At 39.1% G+C, this 25,473-nt stretch overlaps 2 protein-coding genes across 12 annotated transcripts in view; one reads left to right on the forward strand and one right to left on the reverse strand.

Moving 5' to 3' along the window:
* Positions 1–320: 320 nt before the first annotated feature.
* On the reverse strand, positions 321–11,026 carry nucb2a (nucleobindin 2a). The gene is made up of 13 exons (XM_034217592.1): positions 10,837–11,026; positions 10,328–10,474; positions 6,686–6,793; positions 6,164–6,296; positions 5,919–6,022; positions 5,197–5,382; positions 4,911–5,001; positions 4,700–4,758; positions 4,536–4,628; positions 2,666–2,755; positions 2,364–2,534; positions 2,072–2,132; positions 321–1,988 (listed from the first exon to the last, which is right to left on the reverse strand). The coding sequence occupies exons 1-13, from the start codon at positions 10,858–10,860 to the stop codon at positions 1,753–1,755; spliced, it is 1,503 nt and encodes a 500-aa protein (XP_034073483.1). The 5' UTR covers positions 10,861–11,026; the 3' UTR covers positions 321–1,752.
* A 4,536-nt stretch (positions 11,027–15,562) lies between these two features.
* plekha7b (pleckstrin homology domain containing, family A member 7b) overlaps positions 15,563–25,473 on the forward strand; it is a 69,728-nt gene continuing 59,817 nt past the window's right edge. For 8 of the 11 annotated variants that reach the window (XM_034217604.1, XM_034217628.1, XM_034217620.1 and 5 more), the window contains exons 1-3: positions 15,573–15,685; positions 15,770–15,861; positions 15,971–16,028. In XM_034217604.1, coding sequence (XP_034073495.1) covers positions 15,603–15,685; positions 15,770–15,861; positions 15,971–16,028 — 233 coding nt within the window. In that variant the 5' untranslated portion in view covers positions 15,573–15,602. Of the gene's footprint in view, positions 15,686–15,769; positions 15,862–15,970; positions 16,029–25,473 lie in introns of all 11 variants that reach the window. The other 3 variants (XM_034217613.1, XM_034217634.1, XM_034217718.1) reach the window with 1 other exon arrangement.

Raw genomic sequence — 25,473 nt, forward strand, 5'->3', positions numbered from 1 at the left:
TACTTTTAATTTCATAAATCTTAGAACAATTTAACTAAGTGAATAGTTACTGCGCCTGTGTTGAGCTCAGCCTGTTCACTTAATTATTCAGCTTTTACTGTATGTAAACCGGCAAGTGTATAAAGGATCAAATGCTGTTTAAGATGGATAGAATAGATAGGTATTTACACAGGTAAGCACACTTTGCTACGAACATTGAAGCTATTCATTTCAACATTGACATTGACTTACATCTTAAATAGTGTGTGTAGATTAGCCATACTGAACTGTTTAAAGTTGTACTGCTGGAGTTTCATTGAGTGGTTAATCTGTTCACAAACTGAAAGGTCATTGTTTATTATCTAGATTTGAGATGTAAAGTATTAAACAAAAACAGTGTCCATTTTGTGCAAAAAATGATGCAGTAATGTCTCAAAGGAAGGCTTGGCACAGAAAACAAATGACACCGCACAAAGAGTAAAAGTTGTATCCCATATCTAGATTGTGGATGAAGTAGCACCGGACCTGCTTTCTCACTGGATACAAATAAAGTCTTTAGAAAAAGTGGCAATAAGTCAACACTTGTTGCCATGGCCATTCTTCCAGCATAAAGAAACCACAACACTACATGTACAAAGCAACCTTGATAACACACCAAATACAATTGTGAGAGAAATATGACATGCCAAGTTTGTGAAACACAAAGTAATAAACATGTAGTGCCAAACACTATGTTGTGAGCTAAAAACAAATTCAGAAGTTTCCATGTTACCATTTTAACCGAAATTACTAGACAAAAAAACAGTGGTAAGATCAGACTCTGAACCGCTTTGTCTTTTTTTAATCTTTAAATTTACAGCAAAAATGTAAACGAATCCAGCAGTTGGTTGAAGAAAATTGTGATAATACACATTGGAGTAAAAGTATACAACTTTACCAGCCAAAGGGCTTTATTAAAACAAATGATAAATGTGAGATGTTCCTTACCTATGCTTATTAAAAAACAAACTTCTGATTTCGACACCAAAGTCAGTTGGGTAAACAGCTAACCAGAATCCACATTAAGAAAGTAGGAAAAGTATTGGTATCAGTCTAGTTTCATGAGGAAAGTTTGGTGACAGTAGAAGCAATAGATAATGGCAGGAAAGGCATTATTTTGCTCTTAATGCCAGTATAGAAAGTCATCAAAATGTCTATTGCAGTCCATTTCTATGTTTGAGTACAGTGGTATACGTTTCACCACAAGACACATGTAAACTAATCTCTTTTTAGAGATGTTTTGGGGTATTTCGATAGTACATTTAAATGACTTTTTAGATCTCATTCCCCTCAACAGCTTCACTGGCCATATCCCACAGGTTATCTGAAACCTCTCCGCTTGTAGAGAAGGAAGCATGGCATTGTCAGAGGTTCTGGATCTTGAAAAGCAAACAGCAGGTAAAGAAAGCTCACCAGAATGATGTTTTTGTAAAATTGTATTACCAAACATTTCTAATGTAATCAAACACTCCTTGAAAATGTAAATATGCACATTTTAGGATGCACAGCCTTGGTTGATCATTTTATCATTTGTAATCTAAGGATTATCAATTATCAAACACCGGTATTATTCAGCTCTCCTTGTGCTGCTCTCCTTCATCTCAAGTTTCCTCCAAACCTAAGAGTCATGCTGGTTAAAGAGGCCTAATACTCGGGAGGAACTGCTCCTCTGCACGCTGGAGTGGAGGTGCTTCAAATAGTCTGATAGTGGTGGTTCAAGTTCTGACAGCATTGTTATGGCACATTATGTAGGCCTTGTGCAGCCTCCTGGTGGCCTGGGGGCAGATCGTGGCGCGCCTGGGGGAGGCCTTGCTGGGCCAGGTTCTGATGGTGTTGTTGTTGTTCATGGTGTTCCTGAAGTGTATTTTGAGGGTCTTGGGGTTCAAAATGATGCTCGGGCTGTTGGGCCTCTTGTTCATGATGCAACTGGTTGTCAACTGCGTGCACCTCTGGGATAGCATTTCCCTCAACTGTAAACATATACAAGGTATACAGATGTCAGACAGTAAAATCAAACAACGATCAAAGTTAATATTGTGCAGTTTAAACTCACCGTGAACCTCGGGAGGGGGTTCTATTTTTTGTGATTTTAACCGTTCCATATGCTCCACAGCCTGTAACAAAATGGTATTGTTTTATTATATTTGGTGAGTGCAAGCAGTGCTGTAGATAGTCACAGAAACGTAATAGCATAAATAAAAAACAATCATAGCTAAAGGACACACTGATATTGAAACCAGATTTTTCGTATATTTATAGCATCAGATTTGGACACATTCACTGTTAAACAAATATATTGTAGCAAACCTAGCCATTCATGTAACAGTATTAATGGCACTCCTTACCTGTTGCAGCTCTATTTTCTGTGCATTCAGCTGCTCCTGCTGCTTCTCCAGGTCGTCTCTTTGTTTCTGGAGGTCGAAAGACTTTTCGCTGAGGTCCTGTTCCTGCTGAACCAGGTGATCCTCAAACTCCCGCATCTCCTCGTCTGTGTAGGCCTGGTTCTGCTCCAGAGTCTGAGGAGCACGGAGTGGACGTGACAATCAATCACTACTCCTACAGTCCTATCCTACATCTATTAACAAAATGGCTTTAAGATTACATTACTCTTAAATCATGTCGACATGATAAATATACTGTGTCTCACCTCCCAGCTGTCTGGCTCCAAGAACTCCTTCTTCTTAGTAGCAACCAGGAACTCATCTAAAGAGACCAGCCTGTCGTTGTTAGAATCCACCTATGTATAAGCAAGACAGGAGCAAACATGAATCACATATGCTTTAATTTATTGACAGACAAGGATATATTACAATTAAAATTACAGCCTAGCAGTTGCATGCCTTTTGCAACCAGTACAGTTTTCATTATTTCTATCCAAAATGACATCACTATTATTACCAGCTGCAGCGCTTGTATTGTTTTTGCCCTATGAGTATGTGTCTTTATAGTAAAATATTATCTTTGAGACATCTACTGTTGCAGTAACTACTACAGAAGTGGTTTGGAAATTATTAGTGTTATGACCCTGGGTCGTTAGGTCATTTGTGTGTATATTTGTCCCTCCTGTGTGTGTGTGTGTGTGTGTGTGTGTGTGTGTGTGTGTGTGTGTGTGTGTGTGTGTGTGTGTGTGTGTGTGTGTGTGTGTGTGTGTGTGTGTGTGTTCAGTTCAGTTCAGTTATTATGCTCCAAATATCTGGAACAAACTCCCAGAAACCTGCAGGTCCGCTGCAACTCTGACTACTTTTAAATCCAGGCTGAAGACTTTTATTTTTGTCGCTGCTTTTAATTGAACTATTCATATCTTAGACTGCACTGTAACTTTTATCCATGTACTTTTTTCTTTTAATGTTTAATTGCACTGTAACTTTTATCCATGTATTTTTTCTTTTAATGTTTATTTTATTAGCTTTTCTTTTTAATGACTGATTTTAAATGCCATTTTCTTAATCTCTTTCATTTTTTGTAAAGCACTTTGAATTGCCTTGTGTTGAAAAGTGCTATATAAATAAACTTGCCTTGCCTTGCCTTGTGTGTGTGTGTGTGAGAGTGTGTGTGTGAGCAAGCAGGTGGTGCCCGTTAGCTGATTAGCTACATGTACCCTGGTCAGGCTGATTGGTCCACCTGAGGAGACGGGAGCATTTTAAGCTGAAGCCGTGCAGTTCCTCGGCCGCTCTCTCTGACTCAACTTCTCCTACTCTGCGCGTGTTGAGATCTTTGTCCTGTTGTGCTGTGTACTGACATGTTACCGTATACCGGTCCTTCTCTTCTGCTGTGAGACGGTGGAAGAAAAGCTGTTTAACCTGTCTTTGTAGACACAAGTTATTTTACTCAGGAGTGCAAAACCCTTTTCTTTGGTTAATTCGTTTTCTCCTGTTTAATTTTAGAGTAGGTAAGAAGCCTGTACGTTTATTTTTCTCATTTGTTAGGTAAGATTTTTGTGCTAAAGGTTAGTTCGTTTTGTGGTTTTGTTACTCCTGTTTGTTATTTTTGTAAACAGACTTTCAGCATGTTTTTGTGATTCTGATTTGGTAATTAAATTACCAAACGTTTTCTCTGCCTTGGCGTCCATGTTCTTAGGAGTGGGAAAAGTGGGGAGAGTGCAACTTTGTGCTGCGCCTAGGTTCCCCTAGGCCTGGGCGTAACATTAGTTTCAGGATAACTTTCAGTTTCATTGTATGGGACATTTGTGTAATATTGTCATAATTAGCAAATACATGTTTAAGTTATGGCCAACACAACATTTTAACAATAATTCTCCAAGCAGTCCTGAGATATCGTGTTTAAAACCCTTGACCACCAAACTCTTATCAGTTCATCCTCGAGTAATGCTTTCCTGAAAGATTGCATTCACAAAGATGATACTGATGTGTGGTCACATGGTTGTTGACCTTTGACCCACAGAATCAGTTCATCCTTGGATCTGCTGGGACTTTTCTGCCACATTTGAAGAAAATCCTTGACTGACGCATGCATAAAACCATTTTGTGTATATATGTACTGGGTGCGACTTACTGTACCTCATTCATAACATGCTCTCTCATACGTAGCCTCTCTTCCTCCATCTCCACCATATCATCCTCTTCGTTGGTGGGGTCATAGATTTTTTCCAGCTAAAATAAGAGACCTACAGTAAGTGAGAAGTCCATCGACTGAAACATAGCATATATTTAGAGGCCTTTACCTCTTTAGTAAACAAGGCCTCCAGCTCCTGCTCATCAAAATAGCCATCTCCATTGCTATCTGCATTATAACAAAATTGAGAAAAAAGACTAAGAATGAAAATACCATCATCTGCTATATAACATATCATGATTAATATTATTATACAATACATGTGATGGAGAGTAATATACATCATCCCTTCATTCTTTACAAGTTGGTTAAGGTCTTACCATGCAGGTTGAAAAAGGTCTTAGGGTCAAAGTCTTCAGGGTCCAGGCCATCAGCTTCCTCCCACACCTCTTTCAGTTGATTCTGACTACCCTGCACAACATAGAAACATCCGTTTCAATGCCAGATGGAAAAATAACAACACATTTAAACATTTAGTAGATAGCTCACATGGTATGACTAAAAAACGTGTATAGTTTCAGAAACGGAACATAAAATGGTACAAAGAAAGAGATTCCCTTAATTGGCTGAAATAAAAGTGTGTGTGTGCACCTGAGACAGACTCACCGGGTGGTTGACTTTAGGGTGGTCGGCGTGCTTTTTCCTCAGCTCGTCATAGTGGTCCTCCTCTTTCTTTCTCTCGTCATCGTCCAGTGTCTTCAGGTGTTCCCGTCTGTCATGGTCTTTCGTCATTTCATACTGCTTGAACTCCTCGTGTCTGTCTTTGTCAAAGTTCTCCAGATCATTTGTTGCCTTGATACATAAGGGGAAAATTGGGTTTGAAATAACGCTTTTTTTCAAATGAAGTAAATAGCATGCAATGTCCTGATTAACAGTTTTTAGGGAATCCATTTCTTTTTTTTAGCCCACCTAGAAACTCAACTAAGCTTATTTATATTTGAAGCGGCATGCCTTCAGTATATAGTGCTGTTTAATGATATTTCTGAATCATTCATTAATTGGATCAGTTTTCTTTTCAGTGTCATTTGGGAATGAACAGCCCCTTGTCTTCGAGGTGCTGTTCATTCTCAAATGACAAATGGAATTGTCTTGGAATTGGCATAAACTTTTCTACTTTCTTAAAAAAAAGTTTCTTGACCATTAATGCTAATATGAAGAACAGTTCACGAGACAATAGCTGCAGAGCTTACGTAAGGATCCATAAAGACAGTGCTGTTTGCTAAACTCGACAAATTACTTTACTAAAGTCATTGGCAGTTATTATAAGCGGTATGTGTTTACATATCCCTATTCCAAGATGTTATGGCATAAAGTAGCATCAGAATTACCGATTTGATGAGCCGATCCAGGTCATCCACTTCAAACGTATGAGGGTTGTTGTGGTTCAGGTACTCAAACTGTTTCAGCAGAGCCTGGTGGTCCACTGCTATGTCTATTCAGGGAGTAATCAATGACAGAAATTAAAAACAACAATAGTTACATCATAGAATTTTCTTTTTATTTACATGTAATGTCATATCAAAGCTGTAGCATTTAAATAAAAGTAAAATATACATTGTGTAGCACAACATACCGTTCCCTCCTTCAAGGTCTTGCTTTGCCTTAATCAGAGTTCGGAGTCGGTTCACCTCCTGCCTCTTCAACTCATCCAGTTTGGTTCTGACGTGATGGCTGACAAAGTCCAGCTCTTTGGCCAGTTTACCTTGCTGTATTATACATGAATTAATTTGTGTTAGCTGGAGATGGTTACATCTTGGGGTTGTAGTAGTACATATAATAAATAGATTTATCAAATATTTCAATAAAATGGTTATGTTATTTTGTAATATTGCATTTTCCCAATTCAATGTTTTTTTGACAAACATCTGATATTGAGCTATTTAACTTGATTTTGAACATAAAGAATGGTGCCAAAGTTATATTAAAAAAACTGAAGAAAAGTTATTGGTAATTTGGCAGTGTATCTAAAAAGAAGATCCCCATTTGTAGCAGACCTGGACAAGTGAAAGCCCATTATGTCAAAGTCAGAGTAAGGATTCAACAGTAGTTTACACAAGCCATGCTGAAAGGACTAAACAAAAGAATGGCGGGATACCTTGATGTCTTCCATGTCTGTGTTGTGGAGCTTTTCCCTGAAATGCTGATCTTTCTCTAGAAAATCGATGACTTCCCTGAGGTAGCGGTCATAGTGGAGTCCAGTGTCCTATCAAATGTAACAAATCAAATGTCACCAAAACATTTCATATATCAAAGATAACAGACTAAGCAATACTACAATGATAATCACTTTTAGTTTATTATTAGCACATATTTGAGAGATCTGTTATACTGAAGACTGTAAGTGAGTGACAGAATATTTTCTTTCAGGGAATATATGTCTGCTTAACATCATAACAGATCCTCTGTCCAGATGTTTTATGTAGAGATGACAGGTTATTACATATAAATCTCTATAAACTGTATAACGGCCTTTAGCAAATTGCCATACATTGCAGCTGTTCGGTGGTTCAAGACCACTTACTTATTCCTCACTAAAAGGTTGCATGTGTGATGTTGTATGCATTCTCACCTCAGACAGACTCTACATGGCATTTGTTTAAGCTCTTTTAAGTGAGTATATACATATTTATCATGGACAAAATGTATCCTAAGGCAGACATTAGAGACTCCAATCTGTGCGCTCATGAAGCTACAACATCTGGAGCTTTTGTACTGCTGATGAAATTAAATTGTGTAATTATGAGTTTTGAATGGAGTATCTGACTGAGGTAATATAATGTGAGTGCAACAAGGCATAAGGCCATAACTCTGTAAATTATTCCGAGTGCTGTTACCCAGTGTTCTCTCTCTTGTTTACTGCCTATAAAAACAGCTGATAGCAGTGACATAATTGTATAGCATTAGGGCAGGGGCGGATCTACCGGGGTGGCATGGGGTGGCAACTGCCACCCTAAACAATAGCCTTGCCACCCCAGCTGCCACCCCAGTTGGCATCTTTGTTTTGAAAGAAAAGTTGTGGCTCATCGGACATTTATGAGAGAAAGTCTCTAATGTCCGAGTGCAAGTGAATGTAGCACAAGATGCACGTCATGTAACCCCTCCCCCGGTCCTGGCGCGAGAGTGGAAATATGATTGGTGGCGAATTCACTTGAATGGGGGGACGGCGCAAAACGAGAAGCCTTTCGGACCCAAGCACTGAAGTTGCGGTCTACACTGACAGAGAAGAGAATGTCAAGTTTGGCTGTACTCAGCATTGAATCAAAACGCACTACAGCTGTTGATCTTAATAAGTTTGTGAGGCGTTTTGCTGAACAAAATAGTAATCGCCGCATTCAATCAATCAATCAATCAATGTTTATTTATATAGCCCAATATCACAAATGTTACATTTGTCTCAGTGGACTTTACAGTTTGTACAAAATATCAGTATGACAATACGACACCCTCTGTCCTTAGACCCTCACATCGTACAAGGAAAAACTTCCAAAGAAAACCCACAGTTTAAAGGGAAAAATGGGAGAAACCTCAGGGAGAGTAACAGAGGAGGGAAGCAACAGAATGTCTATTCAGCTGTAATAGACATGCCAACTTGATGCTCTGCTCACGGATGACTCGATGAGAATAACAAACTGTTAAGATGATGACCTTGTATGCGTGTATATCTTTTTTTCTTTGAGGGGGTCTGCCCCCAAAAAACAGTTTTAAGTCCTGAGAAAGTAAAATAAGACGGTGTGTAAAACTACACTGCCCAGCCAACAGAAAGTAACCACTTTGATGTAACTAGGCCAGTAGGTAAGGACCTTCCACTGGATAATAACTGCAGCGATGTTTTAGCTGAATACACGTTTTTTAACCCTAACTGATGCAGTTAGTCACTTCTTTAATGTTTGTTCTTTCTGATGTAAAGTCAAGGTTGTAACTGTTTATCAATAATGATATAATTACTTGTTTTTCAAATTAGAAGGAGGGTGAGCAAGCATCTTGATGAACATTCATCATTATCTCCTCCAAAAAATATAGTTTATTCAATAATAAATGAATATGTGAATCATAACAGTTCTTCACTATATCTGTAAAGCGTCTTTGAGCACCTGTAAAAACGCTAACAAATTAAATCTATTATTATTATTTATTAACAGTGTTTGACAGCTGATAGGAATAATATGATTGTTAATAGTATCATATTCATTCAGAAAAACATCGATGAGACAGTTAATTAATATACTTATTGCAGCAGTCTGTATAGATTTGGTTCCCCTGCTGGTCTAAGAGTGAGACAAACTCATTCAGTTATTGTTCAGTTAGAATTCATTAAATTACGTCTGCCACCTTATAAGTAAGGCTTTACTGATGTGCCACAATAATATCACCTATGTGATTGAGTTAAAATATTAATATTGTGGCTTTCCAAGTTAACATTGATTGTAGGGGTGTAACGGTTCACAAACATTTCGGTTCGGTACGTACCTCGTTTTTGGGTCACGGTTCGGTTCGGTACGTTTTCGGTACAGCAGAAAAAATTATCACAAAACATTAAATATTTTTTTTAAATTATTATTAAACTGTGACTAATGTATTCAAATAAATACAAAATATAGTAAAATAAACATTAAGGTGCAGCATTTCGATGAACTGAAATAATCTGTATTTGAACTGTACTAGTACCTAAGCAGCCAGCTTGACATTAGGACTTGCTTGTCATTGTATTTTCATGTTGTTTAAAGAAAGATGAACTTGTCCACATTGCTTGCTGAAATGGCAGATCTGCTGGCACTAACAATGTCTCCTGCTGTGGAGAACACCCTCTCTAGGGACAGTGGCAGCAGATACAGCCAGGTAGCGCTTTGCTAACATGGCAACATAAGGATATTTGGCATTTGTAATAGCTTTGGCTCGGTCTGAACTCTTTGCGAGTGGTGGAGGCTTACATGCTAGTGGGAGTTGGGTTTGCACTTCAGTCTTTTTTCTTTTGGTCCCGGTGATATTCACATTCGGGTGATGCCTTTTCAAATGAGTGTGATGTATTGCCAGCCGCGTAACCAATGTTATTTGAACAATGCCGACAAACAGCTTTGGTTCGGTCCACCTGTCTTTGTCCGTCATCCTTGTACGTAACTGCGAAACCAAAATGTTCCCAAACCGGAGACTTCAATGATGCTGGAGGATTTTCAGCTCAACTTTATCTGCGTTCGCCATTTCGACAGTTCCTCAAATTACTGACTACATTTGAACGCATCCCTGTGACCAGCTCTCATAGTATGCCTCTCGTCCAATGAAATTACTTGGTCGCTCTATGATATATACCTGAGATTACTTCCAGAAAGTTGTTCATGTTCTCAATTTTTTACGTTTAACGATATTCGTTCGGTACACACGTGTACCGAACCGAAGGGCCCGTACCGAATAATTTTAGTACGTGTACCGTTACACCCCTAATTGATTGATATGATTGCGATTTAAATCAGCATATACTTCTGTCAGGGGATGCCACCCCTCAAAATCTCCTGCCACCCCATGAATATTTGTCTAGATCCGCCCCTGGGTAGAGGGCACTCATTCAATTATCAACACCAGATCAAAAGTTGGGCGTGGAAATAGACAGAACAATTGTTTGCTATTCTATTGCTAACAATGTGCAATTGGAGACGCATTTTAGGGATATAAACAACGTCTGTAACACAGGATAAGTGGAATGATGGTGTGCATCGTGATGTATATACATCTTGAGTCGTCTTACCACGCTAGCTGCTGGAGGCTCTTCTGGTTCTCTTTTCTCTGGCAGGTGGACTTTTGTTTTATCCATACTGATGGGCACTGCCTCTAAACACAGCACCTGGACCAGCAGCAAGACCCAGCCGGTGAGAAGGGCCCGGCTCAAACACATCTGGAAATGAGGAAAATTCAGGTCAGACCATTTATATATAAAACAATACTATTCAAATTAAACAGTGTATGCAAACACACATTCTACACGGCCCTGGGTTAACGAGGTTCGTTTTGAGGCCAGCTTCCTCATTTCACTTATTGAAGGCACTTGCACATTATTGGCTAGCTACTTACATCCTGATCCTGAGGAAGCTGCTGGTGTTAGCATTAGCACTGCCACTGACATATTTTGGCTAATGAGAATCAATCACCTAAACTATAGATGTATGCTGTTAGTCTGAGTAGCGCAGCCAACGTTACTGTTGATCACACCAATGCCTGAATTGTGAACCCATATACTTATATGCGTCACTTGTATACCTTATTATGAATCCTGGATCTCATCTGCTCTGCTTTCCTGGCGTTGCTTCCTCTCAGCTGTTGTTGTGTCGGCAGCTAGCTGCTAGTCAGCTAGTCAGCATGTTCGGTTGTGTGCGTGGTAGCATCAACCGCAGTGGTCAGTTTAGCTGTCAGTCAAATCGGTCTAGCAAGTTGCGTTGCATTGAATTTTACGTGGCGACATGACGACGGAGCAGGTGGGCGGGTCTTTTAACAATTATCTGATATATTGAAGGTCAGTAATTTAGTAAACATACACATGATGCAGTGATGCTGAAAGATCTTTCAGCTCTTTCTCGGTGCACAGTTTTATATAAAAAAATGCATCACACTTAGTGATGTATCAAGTCTTTATCCGAGTGTAATACACAATACTATGTAGAATATATCTGTATCAAATCAAGTACACATCAAATGTTCTAATATTTCACTGCAATGAAAAGAGTCAGATAACTACCTAATGTTAAAATAATAATACATTTGATTATTTCTATAGCACCTTTCTTAGAAGAAAGTAGTAAATCCACACCACTGTATAATAAACACCTACCCAGTATCCTACAATTATCTCCAAATTGCACACGTTTTATTTGTTTAAAAACAACTCATTAAGCAGCAGTCTGTGATTAATGGGTCAAGATGCACCTCTCACCCAGCCTTGCTCGCTGTGGAGATCTTACATGGAGTGTGATGGCTATACTCACATATGGTTACACTCCTCTTGGTGCACTCTGCAGTCTGCACAGGCGGATGAAACCATTGCTTCTTGAAGCTTTTTAAAATCACTCAAATAAATTGTAAGTCATCTTAAAAATATCGACACTTTTCTATGTGTTGCATTATATACAAATACCAAGACCCAGTTATCCATTAGTCTTGCGTCTTGGTTGTAATCTGTAATCAGTTTTTCCATCTTTGAAACTCAATTTAGCATCCATGTGCATAATCAAAAGATTGAACTGGTGAAGTTGTAAAGCACTTGATAAAATGAGCGTTATCTGTGCAGCAGTTTGCCGTTTAAAAATGATTGGATTTGATCAGCCCAGCATTACATTTATTTGCAGACTAGAGTTTATATTGTATGTATATTCAATTTGATTCCAAATAAAAAAACATACTTGTATGCAAACACAAATGTAATCTCCCATCTATCCAACAGAGGGTGCTATTGTGCTGTCTGTTCACAGTAATGTAGAACTGGAAGTCCATGACATTTGAACTATAGTCAAATATTAAGAGAGCCAAAGGAAACAATGAGTGGACAATTAAAACCAACTTGTCCCTGTATGCTCCTGCACCTGCAGAAGTTGTTACATTTGTTGAGTTTTATTGCAAACATAAATTAGAAAACCTTTAAACTGTGTTCAAATCTTTATTTTAGATTACCCTCTTTCTTCTTTCAACAGCTACAAGGACCATCTTAGATAAAGGCCATTAATATATTGCACAGGAGATTAAAAAACATTTGCTTTCTGCTGGAACTTTGGGTGCTAGAATAAAACCCCTAAAACACTATTTATGAGCCTTGGCTGGTCAAACAAGACAATGAATAAATGTTTTATCTGGAGCTGTTGGCTTATTGCTCAAAAATAATATCCATGCCCTGTAGAAGTCAGTGTATTAGTTTGAGCTGGGTGGCAATTTATCATTGTCTAAAATCATAAGAAGTGGAAGACATTTGGGGAAGATCAGCACTTAAATGATTAAATTCAGCGCATAATGAACAGGAGACTACTGTCTGAAAAATATGACCCCACACAGTGTAGTTAATAATGCAGCCACTTTGAGTCACCTGTGCACTCATTTATATATGCTACCTTTCTGTGCAGAGATTAAGAGATAATTTGAGAAAACGCATTTCTCATACATGCTATTGATTTCGGCATCTGCCAGATAGATTAGGACCTGAGCTTATCTGTGCTCAAGACCTGACAATCAGAAAAAACCCAAAGAGATCCTTTATTACATTCTCTGCTCATCACCTTTGGTAAGCTGTGATTCAGCAGGAGGAGACTCTCTAAGGAGAAGACAATAACATTGAGTCACCTTGCTGCATTGTGAGCCTCTGGCAGCCAAGAGGCAGGAATCAGCAGCAGCAGAGACCGTGCTGCAGAGCTGCACTGGACTGCGCATCAACTATGTGTGCATTTGTGTATGAATTAGTATGTATAAAGAGGGGGGTGGTTGTAGAGGGGATGATGATAAATCATGGCAAGGTCAAATAACAGCAATTGAGGGGGGATACCGAATGATTACACTGCAGTATGTTTAATGTTCCAGAAACCCTATACCTAATTTTGCTGACCGGTTGAGAAATACATAACTGGTTAAGTGAGAACCACATTATATCAAATGTTATAGCATTACCAATAATATGGTGGTACTGTTGATTATACTGGACAATATTGCTGCTCGTTGGAGATCCCTGCATGGTCTCCCATTTACGTTACAATGCAGAAAACTGAATCCCCAAAATGCAGCATGTTCTCTCTCCAGATCTGTTGCAATTGTGGAATGGTGAATCATTTTATTGTTTGCACATTGGATGTGTCTTCCTTCAATTTAAAACATATTTAGTACAGTATAGGAGACGTGTGAAACCAACATGTACATAACGGGTCTCTTGGTATAGTGTTGGGCCACTATGATCTGCCGAAACAGATTTATTGCTGCTTGGCACTGAATGATGATGATTGAGGGCACTGTGAAACATGTCTCCCTATGGTTTTCAATTGGGATTAGATGTGGTGATTTTCTGTTACCCATCTGCAGATCAGATTTACTTGAAAGTTCATTTTGTATTATGTTTCCAATTCAAACAGAGACCCCATATGTACGGTTAGAAACACGTTAAAGCAGTAACAATCCATTTGTTCTTTGACTCCTCTGATGCGCAGATAACAAGAAGGTTTACAGTGAATTGGTTTCTGTTCCGCAGCTGCATCATGATGGTTTCTTTTAGAGGATTTTTTTTATCTATCCCTATCTTTGAAGAGCAGTGCCTTAAACCACTGGAGAATGCTTCAACAAAGCACCCCCCAAAGGGAATCCTAGATCAAATATTTATAATGTTGATAAATGCTCTCTGCTCACTGATGTGTGTGCACCCCATATAGTAATATTTCTTCTCACAATGGGACTGCACATTTCACTGTAATCTACACTACACAGAAAACACAAGGGGGGAGGATGGGTTATTTCAGCACTTTGTGTAGGTATTGCTCTTCCACAGTTTCAGCACATAATGTTATATCACATTAATGACAATGCAGTTATATAATAGAGAACTTATGACAAAGTGAATCATTGCTGCTTCTCTGTTGGGGCTCGATGCTCAGCAAAAATAACGCCTGTGACAACATTGCTGTGACTTTGAACATTGCTTGCCCTCACATAGCCCAAGTGGAATGTATGGGTACACTGGTAAATTGGGCAGGTCTGTTTGATGCAGTGTAAGCATTATTGTAATGTGTCATGGTCAGGAAGCTCTCCGTCCTCAAAGTGTGACTGCAGTGAAGGTGATGTGTGAGTCTCACAAACTACATCTAAAGCTCCAATGCATGGACATACATTAATTTACCCATGCAGGCATGCTCCCCTCTGACACACACACACACACACACACACACACACACACACACACACACACACACACACACACACACACACACACACACACACACACACACACACACACACACACACACACACACACACACACACACACACACACACACACACACACACACACACACACACACACACACACACACACACACACACACACACACACACACACACACTTTTAGAGAGGCCTTGTACTGAAATTATCTTTCTCTCAAGGTAATACGCATAACTAAAGAATGTGTGCCAGTCCCTCCCTCTCCTCCTCCTTCCTCACTCATACAGATGTGTCTTAGAGTTTCTTTCCATACGTCTTAAGTGTGCTTGTGCCTTTTCCCAACCTTGTCTTAATGCATTGCTAGTTGCCATGAACATAAGGGCAAATATAGGGTACATAACATTAGAGGAGGGTCAATTGCAATGTTTATTTCTCTAATTATATATATATATAATAATTAATTGTCTCCTCAGAAATGGCTCAAACCTGTCTCCTATAACAAATACGTGATCAAATATTTCAGTTAGAATAATGGGTTTATTGTTTTATCCATATTTTGTCATATATCTCCCTCACAAAATGACATCTCTATCGTAATACTTAGATTATAAAGATAAAAGTAGGCATAATGGTCTATTTTGGTTTAATTAGGGAATTCCTGTAATTCTTAAGTATCCCATAAAGGACTTTCATTTTCTTGACATAGTTTTAGGATTGCTTTAAAGTATGCTTTATGTGTGCTCCAAATTGCCAAGAAATGTCACATGCAAGCGCTAATCCAGTGCACTTCTACTACACCCTGGGGAATAGGCTACACTACTTTTCAATGCAGTGGGTTCCATGTATTACATTACATTGCATTTTTTAAATATTTTTTATATAATATAATATATTTTTTTATAAATCTCTTGTAGAGATCTGACCTTTATTTCAGAATCTACCTCACTGCTACTTGTGGGAACTATTGAGCCCTATGCTCAAGTCACTTATAAAGCAGAAGTGGTCGAGTTTGGTATTCTTCCCCTTTAAAAAAACTATGCAGCCCTAGCGGTGGTTGTATCCGGGCTCCCAGGAAAAGTGTTCGGAGAGGGAGAGGGGGGACTAGGCGAGCCGGAGAGGAGAGATCATGGCGGCACCGCCTGGACGGGACACCCTACCTGACCACTGGTCCTATGGAGTTTGTAGAGACGGCCGAGTCTTCTTTATTAAGTGAGGGGTTTCAGCTGTTCATCGCCTGGTACTTTATGGGGCATTATTAAGGATTTTAGTTGTTTTATTATCGCTCAGTAACAGGTGTCTTTCTTGCAGTGATAAAAGTCACAGTACTACTTGGCTACATCCACGCACTGGTGAACCTGTTAACTCTGGGCACATGATACGGTCAGGTACGCGACAAACTATCGGATTTGTTGGATACCGAGGGGACATTTTTCTTGCTGCAATGTGCTTTCTGTCTGTGGCGGGACGTTCACTGTGTTTTTCTTCGTGTTATAGATTTGCCAAGAGGATGGGAAGAGGGCTTCACGGACGAAGGAGCTAGCTACTTCATCAAGTGAGTGGCTCGTGTGCATTGTTTCGATGTTTGGCGGTGTACAATGTGATTATCTTTGCTTGGTAGTGTCCTTTTCAAATGTGTTTCTACTCCTTCATTTTCCTTTCTGTTTCTGTGCAGCTCAGACACGTTTGGTAACAGGATTCAGTTGAACTAGAATTAAAGGCTCTCTTGTTAACACAATATTTTATCTAAAAACACAGTGTGCACATGACTAATGAGTCAGAAATACATCAGCATATGGATTAACACACAGGGGTCCCATCGGATAGGTGAGAGCAATTATCTCTGCCTGCATTGTTAATGGCAAGTGGCAGAGCCTAGCAGGACAGGAAGAGGGTTATTAAAATTCTCCTCACATCCTCCATGCAGGACCTCTACACTCTCTATTAGATAGGTGTGCAGCCTTGGTGTGTGTGTGTATGTGTGTATAAGAGAGAAAGAGAGAGAGTGTGTGAGAAAGAGACTGTAAAGGTTGCAGGGGAGGGGTGTGACCATGTGGTGACAGAGATGTATGGCATGATTGCATTATTGAAGCAGAGAGGACAGGATTTACAAAGTCACAGTCCGCATTGTGAAGTTTATTTTGGTCACATTTCACATGTCCTTAACAACACTATATTGCAGGATTCAGGTTTGAAAATCAGCAAAAGCCACCAAACAGTACCAGGCTGACACATCTGTAGTGTTGAACTAACCCAATAAGCCTGTGCATTACATTTGCATTAACATCGATTAGGTTTTGCACCAAAGATGCTTGTGTGGATTCTGCTCTGTAGCAGTCCAGGACACAAGCATACACAGTGAATCGTGCTGACACCAATCTGATATAGCAGGCTTAGAATGACAGACAGAAAGCCTACTTAAAAAATAAATACATTCTCCCTTTGCGTTCGATCATTGGGAATCACCATAACTCCCTTGTTTAACTACTACTCACCCTCTCATGGTCCTCCTAGTCTGCCCCACTTGTTCCAGACCTCTGTATGGATACATTCCCTGTCCTCATAACTGCATTCTTTCTGGTAGATATTATTGAGAAGGGTTTCACTCAACCACAAGCAGTGCTCTGCAGACACCAGTTTGTAGCACCAAATTAACAATACAACAACTTTTTTCATTTTTATCAAGAAAGCAATGCCTTCTATAAGTATAACAATGTAATACAAGTGACAGATGTTGGCTTTCAAAACAACACATCAAATGGTTCAACTAATACATTTGGCTTTGCTGACACTTGTATTGTGTGCAGTAGACAAGCGGTCATTGTGTTTCTCTTGTTTGCTCGCTTTTTGTCTGTAAGAAGCAAGAACAATACTACATTGAAGTTGTGTGATTAATGGTAGCCCCAACATTAAAGGCTATTCAATCAGTCAAATACTCGTTTCCCAGTTGGCTTGGTGGAAGGATCCTGTTTTGCTCCTGCTCAAAGCTTGTTTCTGTATTTTTGAGAGCTCATTTGTTTGACTTAAACTGTGGACAGGAACACACAGTTTGTTGTCTTGTACCATTCAGCTTCTCCAGAGCAAAGTTGATATCCTTCTAGGTTCTGTTGGGGTGTGAAAGGAAGTTCAATTATTGTGATTTTGCCAAAGTAGGTAAATGTGCTGGGTGATTATTTGAAGTCATGATGTAATTGTTTTGTGAAACAATTGCCAATATATCGGATATCATGTTGAAACAGTATAACACTTTTTATGTAATCTTGTGTCATATCCTTTGCCTACATATTGTAAATATTTGACAGCAAATTGTAACATATTGCTATTGTTTCCCAATTGCTATGTGACAAATTGATTGGTGTTTGTTTAATTCTTGAAATAGCGTGACTATAAAGTCCCATATCGCTGCTTAGTGTTCATGTGGATGATTACTTAGAAAAACAGCTGAAAAGAAGTGAGGAGCACAACCTTTTCATTACAACTCAGTGGGAAACATGTCTGTTACTCTTGGCTGGTGATGGATTACTGTCATTTTCTTGTTGCATTTTATCCCTGGTGGTTTATTTGGTTTATTGCAGACTTAACTGATGCCAGGTTTCTGTATATGTCCCATCGGTCTACAGCGTTATTACAGGAACTGTCATTTGTGTTTAGCTAATCTGACTTTTATCTCCAGAAATCAGACCGTGCTAATTTGTTATTAATCAATTCTTAAAAACACAAGTTGGTTTCATAAATTACATTAACATTCAAAATACCATTAACATGATGGTACCTGAAACACTTTAAGACAGTGAAGACGAGTCCATGTCAATGCTATTATTCCTTACACCACTTTAAGAGATTAGGCAAGTCTATTTCTCTGCTCCAGGGTGCAAATTGTGGTCCTTTGTGTTTTGATGAATTTGATCTCATGCTCATAATTCTCCCTTAAACGTCAGAACTTATGAGAACCAGTAAACTATTTCGTATAAACCCCTGCTCTCCATCTCACTTAATGTATCTTAGCCTTCCAGGAAGCATAAACTCAACAGGACTGAAGTCAACATTGTGCTCCTGTGAGATCTGTTTGTAGATTTGGTTGTGTGTTAATGGTGGAATTTAGCTGAGGTGGTGTACAAAGGAGGGATTGTATGTTAGGACAACGCCGCTGTGGCAAAACTCACATTTATTTACACTTCGCTGTAGGCAAGCTTGCAGACATGAACTATCGAATTAAAGGAATGCTAATATTTGTTGTTTACAAATCAAAACACTCAAATTTGAAAATGTTAGTGCCAATGAACACAGTTTTACACAGTCAGAGCCAATGAATGAGGTTTGCCGCCATCTGAGCTGATTGAAATAGTGTCTGTCTCTAGCTGTCATACTTCTGGCAGATCTCCAAGGGACTGACCCAATTTGAAAGTCATCCCCCCAAATCATCCAATTTCAATTTTTAAAGATAATATGCCAGAGATGAAGCAGGTCTGTGTGTTGAGGTAAAAATGTGTAATGGATGCATATCAGTTTCAGTAAGCAAAGTTCTGACAAATAAGTTGTGTGCGACATGTGTATAACATATTGTATAATAAGTTAGATAACCAAGTTAAGCTTCCCTTTTAAAGATATAAGAAAGATGCCTAACAACAGTCAAGATACTTAATAAATTCCCTCCTATGGTTTAGGAAGGAAACGGAGTTCAGTTAGATTTACTTTCAACCACATCATTTGCACTCACTGAGCATTGGAAATGTGCAATTCTATAGGTCCCTGAGGGAAAAATGACCCCACTGAGGTACAATGGTGTCCTGTTTTCGACACAGTTCACATTGTTGAATGGGCTTACAATACTTTGGATTGAAAGTCCAGGAAGTGTGTAATCTAAAACTCACATAGATTTCACACCAAAAAAAGGGCTTCAGTCAACTTCATTTACTCCTCCGGTGTGATAACCCCATCAATATGTTATAGTGTTTATTTTCCCATTCCCCTGCTGCTTGTTGTGTTTTTAGACTGGGCTTGCATTTTTTAACTGAGTATTTTTGATTTGGGCAGTATGATTTAATTAGCCATGGGATGTTATGGGAGTTTTGAAGCAGAGCATTTTAATAGGGGATAACAAAGGAGTTTAGTATCCCTACAGGCCCCTATCTTAAGGCTGTTTAATAAAGCTTTCCTTTTTCTGTGAACACAGCAAATCCATACCCCATTCACTCATTGCCAAAAAAGATAGATGAAGAAAAATGAGCCCCAAGGACCTTCAACTGAACTTTGCCCTTGCTGATGTTTGATTATCTAAACATGAAAGATTTGTATATTTCAATTTAAGTCTCCAATTGTGCTCTAATGCTATATAAGTATCTGGGGTTAAAGCGTCCATTTATAGAACTGTCAAATTGTACTGACATGACTTTTGAGGTGAGATAAAACTTCAAATAGGTTTGAGGGCCTTTCTTTGTGAGACGACTTGAGAACATGAGGATTTAGGATATGAGTTTTAACGTGTTTTCCCAACTGGTCCTCCTTTGGGCTCAGGAAGGAAGACAATCCAGTTAGTTGTTGTTTTTCAAAGAGGCAAAGGAACTGCCTAATCTCCCTTGTGACCCCTTTTAGAACGGGTCAATGCTCGGATTAAGACCCAGAGTGAAACCCCAAACTTCATCTAATCTATTGAAGTTTAACAACATATTTCACTGACATTCGTTGAGACATTAGATAAGAATGACTACTGTTAGATTTGCTTAGTCACTTTTTATTTGCAAAGGACCTTGCATGTAAAGGAATGTTGTTTAGAAATCTTTGTTGGGTGCCTTGGGAAGTAATATAGAAAGATTGGAAACACACTACTGAATACTAATTGGATGGAGCTCTAAGGCTGCAGGCAAGAGAGGGATCAGTGCAATGCTTTTGGTTTCAGCAAAGATGAGGTGAGGGTGACAGGAACAGCTGTTCATCTACACTGATCGTCTACTTACTCTAAGCCTATTCTGTCTATACCAACATCAATATCGATATAAACATCTAGACAGTGTCCGTGTATAAACTGTGCCTGGGTGTTACAGACAAGAAGGGTAAAAAGTATGAATGTATGGAAGACATTTGGTGTGTCACTGGGTTCATCTAGTTTGAATTGTTCTGTCACAGATGTTTGGGAAGGCTGTGGCTCAGTGGGTAGAGCCTTGGTGTTTGGATCAGGGGGTCACAGGTTCAAACCCCACTGCAGTCAGCATGTCGTTGTGTCCCTGGGCAAGACAATTCACCCCAAATTGCTCCTGTGGGGATTGTCCACAGTACTGAATGTATGTAAGTCGCTTTGGATAAAAGCGTCTAACAAATTACATGCAATGTTTCATGTAATACAATCCCATTACATCTAAGGCCTTCCTACCGTATGTGCTCTCCAGTAAACATCTCATTTAATATTTATATAGCGCAGGTGTGCACCCTATAGGTCTTCACCATGCCTTCATACTAGCTCATGTCTTGGCACAGCTTACAGACAGTGTTGCATCTTCCTACAATTCAATGCCCACAAAGGGCCAGCTATGCTTGTTGGACTGACTACATATGCTGTGAAATATCAGTATGCCTCTTTTTTTGGCCACGCTGCTTTATGATTCGTTTTTTGTGTATTTGTCACAAGGTAAACATTTAACCATACTAACACGTCTCAGTCAGATTGATATACATCACTTCTGCAGACTCTCAGTTTGAGCTTTCATGTAAACACAGTTCAGTCTCTCTTTTTCTTTGCTTCCCTCAAGCTGTTTCTTGAGACAGTGACCTTCAGCTGAAAATACATACACTGACATGGTAGCGTCATTCTGTACAGGCAGAATCCTGATAGATCAGATTTCTCCTTCCTTATCTTAAATAATAAAAACATTTGATTTTGGGGGCATTATTATACGTGATTGAACTCCCAACAGTTTAACATGTTGCAGAAAATGATTTGTCGTGTTACAATTACTCCCTTTTTACTTAAAAACGCCTGATTAAGGAATGTAGTCAAAGGGTTAATTGTTATCTGTATTGTTCTATGATTAAAGCATTATGATCTACAGTAAATTGTACTTGCTAGTGAAATGAGAACATTTTAAAATGACTGATCAGCATCAAATTCATTTTTCCTTTAATACGAGCAACATAACTTTGGCTGCCTCATTTAAATTCAACTCCCAGCTACTCGAGCCCTTTGTCTTTTTCACAATTTCACCATTTTAATGCTGTGCGTGGAATGAAAATACTGAATGAACAAGCAAACTGTATTGCAAGGTCAAGATAACTTCACGTGGTGCTCTTCTACCAATATTTGCCCCATAGTCATCCAACAAATATTGTCTTTATTTTCATATTTTTTGTTACTGTAGAAAATGATGGCTAGATTAAAGAGAGATCTTGATTTATCTCAACCCTCACGCATACTGGCACATTATAAACATTTCATTTCCCGATAACACATGTGCATAGACACACAGCCTCGCCTTGAAGCACGAATCATTAATCCTTAAAGATGGCAGTGCACATGCCAACACCGTCTTTAGCAGCAGACGCAAAAAAGCTGAAATTGAAAATCAGCATTTATGGCCAGGGAATTGCAAATAGGATGTTGGTGAGGTAGCATATCCTCTGACTCTCGTACTGGGATTTATGTCGACCATTTTTCATTATCAGTAGATCCTCGTATCATGTTTAAATTGTGTCCAGCTATTATATTTGTGCATATATCTTCTCTGTGCTGCGGCGTGAACTTTCACTTGAGGCGGGAGCGGTTTATAAAAAGCAATGTGTTGTCAATACCAGCTCATTTGGTGACTTATTACGAGGCTAATGACAGTTAAACAATACATACTGTACAGTCTTGTGGCGGTCTACCAATAGAGTCGGGAGGATAAAGCAGAGGACTGAATAAAGACAATGAAAACAAAGAGTAGATTGAGACTCTGGTACAGTGGACGTTTGTGCTGCAGAATACAAAGGAAGCTTTCCACCAGGCCTCGTTTGGATATTTAATCAGGGAACCTGCAATGAATGAATACATTAAGAACTGTGGGCCTGAAGTGTGCTTTGTGGGATGATATACATTATCTAGAATGAGTCATTCACAATGCAGACGGCTTTAGCAGGTTGACCAGTCCGAGCTGGAGCAGGAGTCAGAGCAGGAGCAGGGCAGGGGAGATGCCCGAGTCGGGATGGGGACCTGCTGCTGCAGCTGCCTGCCCCTGGGTCAGGGGACTGAATCTATTGATCCTGAAACAGAGGTGGTTGCCGAGCTCGAGCCCTCCAGTTTGGAGAAGGAGGAGAGTCAGATTGAGACAAGGTAACACAGGTTTAATAGTATTATTATGCTATTATTGCTTTGTTTGAAACATATATATATATTTTTTACTACAATGTGGATATTTGTTACACGATTTGGGATACAACATATGAAAATGGTGCTGGTATATGCAACAGAAATCCAATTAATTAAAACTTCTTCCCCCTTTTTTTGTATGCCTCTTTTCATGTTTTGAAGAAGGACGCTCTGCACCTGAGTAATTTCAGCTGCTTCTCTGGAGAAAGGGATTTTGTACTGTGTACCCTCCCTCTGATTGAATTCAGATGACAGTTCTTTCTGCCGCATTCTGTCAGAGCCTCAGTTTGAGAGGAGCCACTGCAGAGAGGAGCAGGTCCCACACTGCTCCCTCTCACCAGACGAGTGAGAAGAGATGTGAATAGTTAGCAGCCAGAAAGATGGATGATCGATGTTGTGTAAAAAGTCTTTCTAGAGAACGCATCTGAGACTTAACCTTTTGTATAAAGTATTCATATTCATTCGCTCAGAATCTAGTGTAAATGTGATGAACAATGACACATGTAATTAAGTAATGTGATCTAGTGGAAAATCGAATACAACATAGTGTAATGGCATTACATTTCTGCAAGCCCAGAATATCCCATACAAAAGATGTAGGTACGGTTAAAGTATCTATCTAGTGATAGTTAATATACTGCATTGAAAGTGTTTTATTTAGTTTCACAGACTGGTACAGAGCTCTTGCTGAACGTATCATGCGTCACATAGTAGAAGTTTCATAGATTGTGCCCTAAATATATAAACGGTGTTGAAGCTGCACTAATCAATATTTGTTATACTAACAATGGATCAAAACAAAAAGTATAATGTGAAAAGGGTTACTCAGTTACTAACCCAAAGAGAATTTCAAATCAACTCTGCAGTCTTCACAACTCCAAAGGCAGACAGAGTTAGCGGGTAGCTGCTGTGCTGGCTAACTGAGCAACTAAATAGAAAAGTATTTCCTCCATGAGTTGGTGATAATAATAATAATAATATATTTTATTTATAAGCGCACTTTTCATTTGCGTAAACAAAACTCAAAGTGCTACAAAATAAAAAATTAAAAAGGGTGAAACAAAATAACAAAAACAATAAAAAACAATTTAAAAACAATTAAAACAACATAATAAAAGCTGTGACATTCATGCCGGCATGGCATAATGTGGGGGATTTAAAAATCTAGTTAAAGGCTATTCTAAAAAGATGCGTTTTTAGGCCTTTTTGAAAGCCTCCACAGTCTGTGGTGTCCTCAGCTGGTTTGGGAGGGTATTCCACAGTCTCGGAGCAGCGGAGCAGAAGGCTCGGTCTCCCATGGTCTTCAGTTTTGTCCTTGGTGGGATGAGGAGGTTTGCCTTTACTGAACGTAGGTTCCTCGTGGAGGTTTGTGGGGTGAGCAATTCCTTGATGTAGGAGGGAGCATTTCCATATATGCACTGATGAGTGAAGAGGGTGATTTTGTAGTCAATCCTGAGTGAGACCGGGAGCCAGTGCAGTGATTTGAGGATGGGTGTGATGTGTTCGTACTTCCGCACTTGATTACCAATAGAGCAGTAAATATTGACTTAAAATATTGTTATCTAAAGTCTGAATAATGTAACGCTTCAATAGGCTTATGTTTGCAGCAGATAGAGTGCATGAGCTCTAAAAAATGTTTCTCATTGTGGATAACTCGATGGAATATTGCTGTTCCCATTACTGGAATATTGTGTGTGAAAAAGATAAATGAAGGGCCCGTCTGGCCAATGCTAGCGAGAGCCGATCTGGGGGCTAGGGCAATTTCTCTCACTGCAGCATTTATTGAACGCATTGACTGCACAGCTGTATGATTTCTCACAAAGCGTTCCAATTCAATTTGCTTTAGTCCCGAGATGAAAGGCTCATTTCTTATTCATGGTCGGATTGATTCTCCTTTTTGCTATTCTTTAAGATTTGATGATTTAGATCACTTTGATTATTCCATCTCGATTGTCTGTATAAGTGAGATGAAGCTTGGATTGTGATGTTAAGACTAATTTGAACAATTGATGGGAACGTTTTCAAACCACTGTAAGAACTGTTTCACTGCACTATCTGACAGTGAAGCATTGGGACCTGGTGATGTTGTCGTGAAGTGCTTTTCTGTAGGCAGCCACTAGATATTGCTGTTGAGTCTTTGTCTATTTAATAGTTTGATGCAGTTTCCCATTTGTTTCTGTTTTATCCCCTTTTAAGACGGGTAATGCATGATGTCTGAGAAAGTACTTACTTAATAGTTAGTCATATTGTGCAGGTTTCTGTCTACTAATCGACGTGTAAAAAGAAAAATACAGTTGTTAAAGTTAACTTATATAACTGAGAGAGTGAGGGTGATTTATCATGCCTCTGTCATGACCTTATTATGTCCTTATTTGACTGAGATTTTCTGATATCATTTTTGTAATGCGTACTTTTTACACAATTATTCCTGCATTTCTGAGTAATTTACACCTGCAGTATATTGGTTTTTGGTTTGATGTTTTTTTGATTTACTAACACAACAGACTGAGATTGATGCACTGTTATTATAGCTCCATTTTGGTAGAAAAGCAAGGAGGACAAGCGTTGAAGTAGGTGATAGAGTGAAGTATGAATGATGACCTGGCTGTTCATAGTACATATCGACCTAAACCTCCCTGGTCCAGCCCTCTGCTCTTATATATAT

This window comes from Gymnodraco acuticeps, unplaced genomic scaffold, assembly GCF_902827175.1.
Source record: "Gymnodraco acuticeps unplaced genomic scaffold, fGymAcu1.1, whole genome shotgun sequence".
Classification (NCBI taxonomy): Eukaryota; Metazoa; Chordata; class Actinopteri; order Perciformes; family Bathydraconidae; genus Gymnodraco; species Gymnodraco acuticeps.